The sequence below is a fragment of the Monopterus albus genome, unplaced genomic scaffold (genome assembly GCF_001952655.1).
Source record: "Monopterus albus unplaced genomic scaffold, M_albus_1.0 scaffold99.1, whole genome shotgun sequence".
NCBI lineage: Eukaryota > Metazoa > Chordata > Actinopteri > Synbranchiformes > Synbranchidae > Monopterus > Monopterus albus.
In genome coordinates, this window is record NW_018127979.1 from 2,871,887 (window position 1) to 2,881,486 (window position 9,600).

General features: G+C 40.4%; 1 protein-coding gene across 1 annotated transcript in view; it reads left to right on the plus strand.

Annotated features, from left to right (window-relative positions):
• nck2a (NCK adaptor protein 2a) overlaps positions 1–9,600 on the plus strand; it is a 40,793-nt gene that overhangs the window by 27,149 nt on the left and 4,044 nt on the right. The window contains exon 2 of the mRNA XM_020609293.1: positions 4,259–4,500. Coding sequence (XP_020464949.1) covers positions 4,275–4,500 — 226 coding nt within the window. The 5' untranslated portion in view covers positions 4,259–4,274. The remainder of the gene's footprint in view (positions 1–4,258; positions 4,501–9,600) is intronic.

Sequence of the window (9,600 nt, forward strand, 5' to 3'; positions counted from 1 at the left end):
GAAGTGACCTGGATCTGATATGTTCACACATGTGGACAAATCAAATTGCATGTTTTTTTTGTTTTTTTTTTCTTTTCCTCATATCGAAATCTGGGCCAATTCCATATGTGGTCCTAGATCCGATACATATCTGATCTCTGACCACGCGATTGCTGTCGGAACAAACAATCGGATCAGAATTTGCGTTGTTTGTTTTTTTTAATCCCTTACTCCCATACGTGTGTGGTGTCTGTCATCATTCAGTGTCAGACCTTCACAGACCAGTTATAAATAAAACTAGAGGAGAGCAATGACATGTACTGCATGGGGGTCAGTGGAGAGATGAGGCTGCTTTACTTTTGTTTAACATTTATGCAGAAGCTTCTCATCATGCAAAACTAGACTGCAGTTTGACAGTTGATGTGATTGTTTTTGTTGTACACGACTCAGTTTGTTAAATTTGCGGATGTATGTCAACCATCAACACAAAAAGATGAGAATTGAGCACTAAAAGCCTATAATGTCAACATAGTGTCAGTTGCACTGATGATCCAGGATTATATCATCAAAAGTGTCCAATGAATGTGTTACCTGTGAGTTCAGAGTAGTTCATGTTTACCGTTCTTGATTGATTTATAAATAGAGCTAAAACATAGCCATGTATCCATTTTCTTTTCCTGGTTCATTGAATCATTGCATTTAGGTCTGCATAGCAAGAATCTTTTGAACCTTTGTTGTGTAGAGGGAAATGAAAAAAGTAAAGAATCCCAAACAAAGCCTGGATTAATAACACTGAACCCTTCTTTACCTGCTTTGTATTTTAATTGCAGCAGCAGTAAAACACTGGAGCTTTTGCCAAGTGGGTTTTGTGTGGTTTGCTAATCCATTCATCCTTCCACATCAGGTGGAATAAAAAAAATAAAAAAAATAAAAAAGCAAAAGGAAAAAGTAGTAGTTGCTCCACAGCTGCGGATAGAGGCCACAGCACACTTACGTACCTCCTATCTCCAAGAAAAGTTGTCATCATCCCTCATGTAGTCATAAATCTGCACTTCCACTTCTGTTTTCTGTGCCTTCTGAAGAATTACAGCTACCGTGTTATTGCCTCTTCCTGAATGTCAAACTGACCCCTTCAGTTTCCCCCCTCCTGCCATTGTTGCTGAAATAATAGTTGTCGCATCTTGGAAAGTTGCGTAACATATGGTGAATTTGACGTGAAATCTGTCAGTAAAGAGTCGCCCAACTTCCCGCCCCTCCTCTTCCCCTCTCCTCCTGTGCTGTCCTGGCCTGTGAAGAAATCCAGTCTGACAGCTTAAGTGACGGCAAGCAGAGGCACATTCACAAGTGGCTTGCTTTACTGTACAAACTGTTGCACTTTATTTTTTTTTTCCTGCTTGTTGTAGAGCTAGAAAGCAGCTATTAGAGACTTTGATGCAGTGGCACACCACCCTGCTTGAATTTGTGACTGTAACTATACAAATTTATTCAGTAATGGCTGCACTATCTCTGTGGTTGTGGCCTGATTGAAGTGGAATTAATTATCTCTGGTTGAAAAAACAGCTAGTGCTTTAGATTGCTTCCATTTGCATTTCATAAAATGGAGCCTGCACAGAAGAAATCAATCTTTCCAATGGTAATAGAATCTTTTTGTATAGTCTAATTTGTGCAGCTGCACTTCTCATGAGTCCTAATTCTTCTGTGAGACTATGCTTTATCTTCTTGGCCCTCTCATTAAAGAGTAAAATGTAAATGATAAAAGTAAGAGAATGGTTTTTTTCCTAAATAATTGGATTTACAGTATAATTTTTAGACAATTTAATTATTTAATTTAGCAGGAGATTTTAATCCAAACTATAGTAGTTGTTATTTATAAATTACTTAACCTGTCGCCGTAGCCAGCTCCATAGAAAGGATCTGTTATATGTAATTGTGTTGTAGAGGATGTTTAAGTTTCAGTTCTGGTGTTGCTGCAATAAATCATAGTGTCCCACAATAGCTACTGATATGATTACACAATTTTATTTCATCATTTAGGCTGAGCAATTTCTGACACAAAAGCATTAACATGACTGTTTTATATCTTTGAGTTCAGCCTTATCATCAAAGAGCCTTTCTCCTCTGCACCATTTTTGCTTCCTTTATTTATTCCACTGATCGTGTTTCCAGCTGTAGACTCTCAACATGGCGATGAGCTAAATATAAACTGGATTGCTCGGATGGTTCTCATTCCAAGATACGCCTTTTATCACTAACAAGGTTTTCACGGAAAAGGAATAGGCTAAATTGCGCCAAATTTTCCTGATCCCTTCATACATATTTCTGAATAGATGGTCTGTTTTCCCTTTGAACTGACGTGTGTGTTCCTGAGGAGTTGAGGTGGTCACATCACCTCACCTAAGGCTGGTGAAATAGAGCATGTAATGTTTGCTGTCTGTCTCAGAGACTAATAAGTAAGGTTTTGTATGTGTGTGAGAGAGAGCATGCAGACCGAGCACATAAATTGATTTTGTGTGTTTGTGCTGCACTCTACCAAACAAGCCTTTACACGGGTGCTTGCTGGGGTTGAATGCTGTTGGAGTTAGAGTTACAGTATTGTTACTGTCCTCACACCTGCGTGGCTCTCCTATTGTCAATTGATGGCATAATGTGACTCTTCTCTTTTGTAACTGTGGCACAGTGAATATTATCATGTGATCTGCAATTTAATATTTTGCCATAATCTTCATACAATGAGTTGTCAGTTTATGCGCAGATCTTTAAACTCCTATTTGTCCTGGTTATGTAATTTACCCTTTAACCTGTCCTGGATGTATCCTGTCTGATGTGATCTAGGATTAGTGGTGTAGAAATTGTGTATGAATGGTTATAGATTATCTTGTAATGAGTTGTCACAACAGTACTAAGCCTTACACACACCTCAGAAATACCATTTACATTAGAAATAATTGGGAATGGGATGACATGATTATTTTTTGTTTCTCTATACGATTCGATGCATGACATATGGTGTGTACGATTCAATTCAATCACGATAACTAGGGGTGTAAAAATAAACCGATACAAATTGGAAAAGAGTCAGCTTTTACAGCTGCATTTGATGAAAACCACACATTTGAACCTATTGAGTTTAAAAAAATGGCCTAAAATCAATATGAACCTCATAAACCAATCTCTGGCAAGTTTTTTTGTTACTTCTCGTTGTGCTCTGTCCTAGTGTGTGTGCGCGTGCACCATCTCCTGCCGGCATTCAAACGTACCTCCTCCTTAATGACGGAGGTCCAGGAAAAACGCTGCACACAGTACAGATAGCAGCAGGAGCAAACAGTGCTAGCTTTCATAGCTACCTCAGAGTGCAGAACATGCAGCGCTTGTGTCAAGTAACCTGCCTTTACAGAGTGCCACCGACCGCGCAAGTAGAAATGTTATAAAGGTGACACACTGATGGAAAGAGTACAGTTCACTGCGAGAGCGGAGTGGGGGAATCTTTGAGTAATTGTTCCTGGCAAATATTGAATAGCATTTTAGCTTGAAATGCCTGTCCCTACTAAACAGATACTTTAATGTATGTGTAGTCTTTCAAATAAAATCTAAATAAAATTTGAATATCTGCTGAATCAAATCAATCATTCTGAATTATACTGTATCTTATCGCTACAAATTTTGCAGTATCGTTTTTGTATCTAATCATGGACAGTGCATTGAGAGGGAGAGATGCACAGTTAAAAATTCAATGACGATGTATGACTAGCTGTGGAATACTTGTACTTTATTCCTCCACATGATGCATATTGCTAGACAGAGATACATTTGTGCTGTGATATATCGACTTTTGATTTATTGTCCCATCCCTAGAAATAATACGCATACTGGCATGCATTAATGTCTTGTAATGAGTGTATTTTGATGTCTTGTACCCATCACCGTTAATTATTTGGCACAAGAGATCCTCACTCAATAAGTAAACAAAGAACAACTTTGTGGCAGTAGTTTGAATCCTTTTAAAATGTGAATCACAAAATGGACAGTTTCTTAATTCATTTGTGTCTGTGATCAAGCAGTGTGCCCCCTAGTGGCTGTTTGAATGTGTGGTAATGTCTACATGAATCTTGAAGGGTCATTTTGCCTTTTTTTTTGTTTTGTTTTGGCTTTTTCATTATGACAAATCGCTTTTGCCCTAATAACATCCTAAAACAGCTGTACATTTATACCACTGTGTGCCAGTTTGTGAGGTCTTTATTTAACTTATCCCCATCTCCTCCTCCTCCTCCCTCCTCCACAGGGAGACTCCATGAAAGATGACAGAGGAGGTGATTGTTGTAGCCAAGTGGGACTACACGGCCCAGCAGGATCAGGAACTTGACATCCGTAAAAATGAGCGTCTTTACCTCCTGGACGACTCCAAGACGTGGTGGCGTGTCCGCAATGCCGCCAACCAAACGGGGTATGTGCCGTCAAACTACGTCGAGCGCAAGAACAGCCTGAAGAAAGGCTCGCTGGTGAAGAACATCAAAGACACACTGGGTAAGAAGAATTTAGTGTCACTCTGCTTCAATGTCAAAGGTCACCCGTGTGTACAAATTCTCACAGTCGGCTTATTTTCAGTAGAAGTGGAAAATCTCTGTGCTTCCTTTTCAGTACTTTTTCCTCCCTAGTGGAGGATAGGATGTGGTCATAAACAGTGGTCAGTTTGTGTGCATGCACGTGTGTTAGCCTAACTCTTCTCAGAAGTAAAACGATACTCTCGCTGTGTCTCAGTCCCCGCCGGGAGCTGTCACTGTGCTCTCCAGGGATCCTGTTGAGTTAAGAGTTGCTTTTAGCTGTCAGCAGCTGTCCCAGCCCCCAGTCAGGACTCGAATACATTAGACTGTGTATGCACTGTAGCCATAGCTGCCAGCTTATAGAGGGACTGTTGGTGCATATAGTATGAGGATACAACTTGTGATATTCAGGAAGAGTATAAATAACTCAAGACAGGTTTCTAATAAGCTACTCATTATTAGTAGTTTTTTGTAGCCAGTTATAAGAATTAGGAAAATTTAAATTCCATTAAAGAGATTGCTTTCATATGCACCTAGTGTCATTTATAGTCTAACTTGCCATTTAAGTATACAAAAGACAAACCTGTCTGTCAAAACCGTTTTTCACCGTTTCCATTAGTCAACCATGACAAGTTAAACAGAATCAGCATGTACTTTCAGAGGAAAACATAATGCACATTTGATGCACAGTTTAAAAATACTCATTGCTTTGCTTAAAAGTACATTATTTTTTTAAAAAGTAATAATTACAATGTTACATCTCAATACTTTTGAGTATCAACCTGACTGCAATAGCTGCAGTTACACAGACAGTATTTTTAATCAGATTGAAATCATTCTGATTAGAGATTTCTGATGTAGCTGTTTACATGGATGTTGATTTGATAAAATGTGTGTTTACATGTTCAGTGCATTTAATCACATATCTTTTTTGACATGCAGACAGTGGTTCCACTCACATGATGCTGTCATCAGTGTTGGTTAGTTAGCTAGCATCATTGGTAGAAGCCAACCCATCTGCTAGCCTGATGTGGCCATGGGCCTGGCTTTATTACCGTTATTTAACTAACATTACTTCATCAGAAATTTCTACCCTCTTAGTTACTTCCAAAAATGACAGGGTGGTTTGCTGCCACATGGCAGTGAGCAGTGACTTTCACCTTTCAGGACATGTACCTTATGTATTTGTTTTTTTTATTTCTTATATTTAGCTGTAACAAATCCTGTCATGTCACTCAGGCATCATGGGACAGGGTTAATGTATAATAACTCAGAGTAAGACAGTTGCTTTCATAGCCAGTTCCTAATAGATATTAGGCTTTTGAATTTTAAGTGTTCCATTTTATTTGTCTCACTTTTGGAATTTGGACATGGAGGCAGAAAATTATTGGACTCAATGTGGCGCCTAATCCCCCACAGAGCTGGTTCCTTACTGCAGTCATAGAATACAGATGCGACAGCCAGAAAGGAGCAGCAACAAAATGAGATGGCATCAGTTATAGATCTGTGCTAAAATAGGATGTGTTGGTATAGAGCCCAATTCAGAAATGTAGGAATTCATTCAAGTGATCAGCTTGCTCGGTTTCCTTACTGCAGGAAAAGAGCAGGAGGTGGACGGCCACAGAAATGTATTAAAATTTGTTTTGACAGTTTTAGTTCGAGTTACAACTTTTTGTCAGGTTGATAGAGGGAGGTGGATATGGGGAGAAAATAGAAACACTTGGTTGAAATTCTAACAAGACAGACCGATCAGGAAGAGCAACTGTAGCAAAAATAGTAACAGTGTGGCCCTGAAAGGCAGCCATATTTAGAGTTACAGGGAGGAGAGGATAGAAAGAGACGAGGGGTGTCTGGTCTGATACGCTGCTTCCTCACGGCTCTGTGGATAGCACCCTAGGGAAAACGGCAGCTTTTCACCAGGGTTCATTGTGTGTAGAGACAACACTCCCCCGCTTCAGTACTGTTCCTGTAGGTCTGTGCTTTTCTATGATCAGTAGATTGATTTAGTGGGGAAATCAGTAGCTTAATGGTTGTGGTAGAATGATACATTACCTCTCTGCCCTCTACTGTGTTATCTACTGCAACATTATGGCCTGCTTCCATTTCAGTCTAAGTAGTGTGCTTCTAGCTGGTAGCTCTTTAGTGTTAAAAGCCTGAGCTAATCCAATAGGCACAAACTTTTTCCTGGTGAGGTGATGAGCAGTAGGTGAGGTCGGCGGCTAATGGAACTTGCTTGCAGATTTCAATGGAGAATTTCATTGGCTAAGAGCGTGATTATGCCGTCCCAGCTATAGTTTATGGGCTCTTTTTCTCTCTTTTCCAGCTCTTTACTAAGCATTGTGATTATGGACCTTGCAGATAGTGTGTGATTAGTTTTTGCTCCAGCTTTTCCTCCTCCTGTATTGTGCTTTAATGTGGTTTTGTCAACGACATCCGTGCAGGCAGAATTGAATTGAAAATGGCTGCATGCTGCTTTGTGCTCCAGTTCCCTCTCACAGGAAATAAAAACAGTAATGAGCAAAAGAACTCACTAAATGTCTTACTCATTATGAGAATTTGGTCCAGTACACACTGGTGCAACACACTAGCAGTGTATTTTCTCCTCTTGTATTGAACTGCTGGTGGAATTTTGGTAAAAGGAAGAAAAAAAAAAGCTTTTAAATTTGCATGATTGAAGTCGCCAGCAGTGATGAGAAATGTCGCTGGTGCCAACACTGCTAGGGTTTTTCAAAGGGTCACAAAGCTCGTCCGAGATTCACTCGAGTACTCTCTTAGAGCACAGCACTTGCTGACACAGTTAATGCTTCATTAGAGGGCCACGTTGTGCTTTTTCATTATTGCAAGATCTATGCATCTGGTGGCTTGTGTGCTATTGTGCAGACTCATTTATTGCAATTATTTCCACACTGGCCTCTACTGTAAGCTACAGAGTGAAGAAATATGCAGCAACATGCAGTTGTCAAGGCTTTCATCAGCTTACTTCCTTACTAAGTTGAAGTCCTCTGGGCTTGAAAATTTAGTCTCCCGCTACAAGATGAAGCAGTAGGTGAAGGTTGGGAGTGAATGTGTGGGAGGAGAGAGTATAGCCCACTGCTGCTGTAGCCAGCAGGCCGGTGCCTTGAAGTGGAAATGAGTGAAGAAGAAAGAGGTGTGTGTGTGTTAGTGTTTCTGCTAAGCTCAAGGGAGTGCATGTTGCCTTCTTGTGTGCAACCCCTCTCTACCTCACGGCAGTGACACTATTTTATTTTGCCTAAGGGACCTGAAGTAGGCCCAAGAGTCGGCCTTTTTCTTTGACTTGGAGCCAGGAGATACAGAATCATCTCACTCATAAACACAGTGATCAGATATGTAGGATATAAACCACTTTCCATCAACATCTGCTTGTTATTCCTGTCCTGTTTTTGTCAGCTGTGGCCTCTGATGTGCTTGGTCTACTGTGGTTGTGAGAACCAGCTGCCAAGGGACCCCTCGTCTTTCTTCACCGCTCTCCCATCTCCTCCTCTTTCTTCTGCCAACAAGTTTCATGCTACTCTGTGTGAACCCAGCAATTTTCCAAACATTGTGAATGTACTATTCAGCAGTGACATTTCTGTGGCATTTCAGTAGGCTCTGTGGCACAACTGGGTGATTAGCTGTCAGGAAACTCACTTCACTCATTAGTAACACACATGAGCATATGCTGACACAAGCCTCAACTGTCAAGTAAATGGTTTAAATGTTGTCAGCTGCACAGTGTATCATTATTTTAACATGGATTTGAAGAGGAGACCTCCTTGGTTATGTTCAGCAGAGAGACTTTAGAAACTTAAGGCCCTATTGAAGTGTGCAAACACGTTTAGAGACGTGACTTTGAAAGTACATGAATGGAGGAGTCAGACAGGTAAGACAGGGAGCTGACTTTGATCCCAGATATGCCTGTCATTATCAAGCCCATGGTGCCTGCTCCGCTTTTCATTCCCCGTCTACACAACCTACTTTCAGTTTTTGATTGGTATAGATGTGTATACGGTGTGTAGATAGTGTTGACGGAATACCAAGCAGATAATCAGCTTTCATTTATTGGGCTTGAGTAACAGGGGTGCTCAGTGTGAGTGGATGTGTGCAGCTTTATGCTAATTCTATTATCAGGAGCATCGATCGATCTGTTTTTCAGCGCTGAGGGTTCTCAAAGAATACTCTGTATCCTTCACTTCTAAAGTTTTTGTTTTGCTTTCAGTGACTGAGAGTGCAGCCTGAATTAGTTTCCATCTGACCTAAACTGCTTCTTTCCCTGCTTTCTAGAACCCGCTCTGTCATCACAGCCCGTCACTAGTGCTCAAATGCCAGTGTTCAGCAGTGTGTGGATTAAATATTTAAAGCTGCTATAATCAATATTTTTATATTAACACTGGATGGCTGTAGAAATCCAGATTTTGGTGATATTAGTTGGCAGCTGGGCTTGTTTGAGGTTCTTGAACCACAGCTGGCCACAGGAATGACCTGTCAATCAACAATCAGTGTTTAGACTAACGTTTGTGTGATTGACAGCATTGGTAAGCTAATCAAACAGCTGACTGGATATTTCTCTGTACCACCAACTAAGGGTGGGTAGTGTAATTTGCCTTGCCTGCCTACATGTATGCATTAGTTAATCCAAATATATTTTAATTAAGTCTCAAGCATGTTATTTGGTGAAACGAATAGACTCAACTGTGAGTACAATAAACAAACATTAAGAATTAATACATGCACCTAAGTTGTCTGAAAACCCTGGGTAAAAGTGTTGCTTGTGGTGATAAAGCTGCAGATTGATCACCTGGCTCTGCAGTTGCCCCTAGTTCTGTAGAATAGTTTAGCATCTTTCAGCTCATTGTTTGAATTTTTTTTGTTTGCAGCTTTACTGTTTTGGTTCACTATCACATTAGTGTTGTTTACAGATGCTGCAGGCAGCTGTTTTCAGCCAAAAAGCTTTGATAAACTTACTGTGTGCTATGTAAGTAGCACACAAAGTTGATGAACACAGTGGAACATTGAGCAGCTGGAAGCCCAGATAGTTCCCTCAGGAATTGGGGGAGAAAAAACAGACTCAAAAGCGAGTGAATAT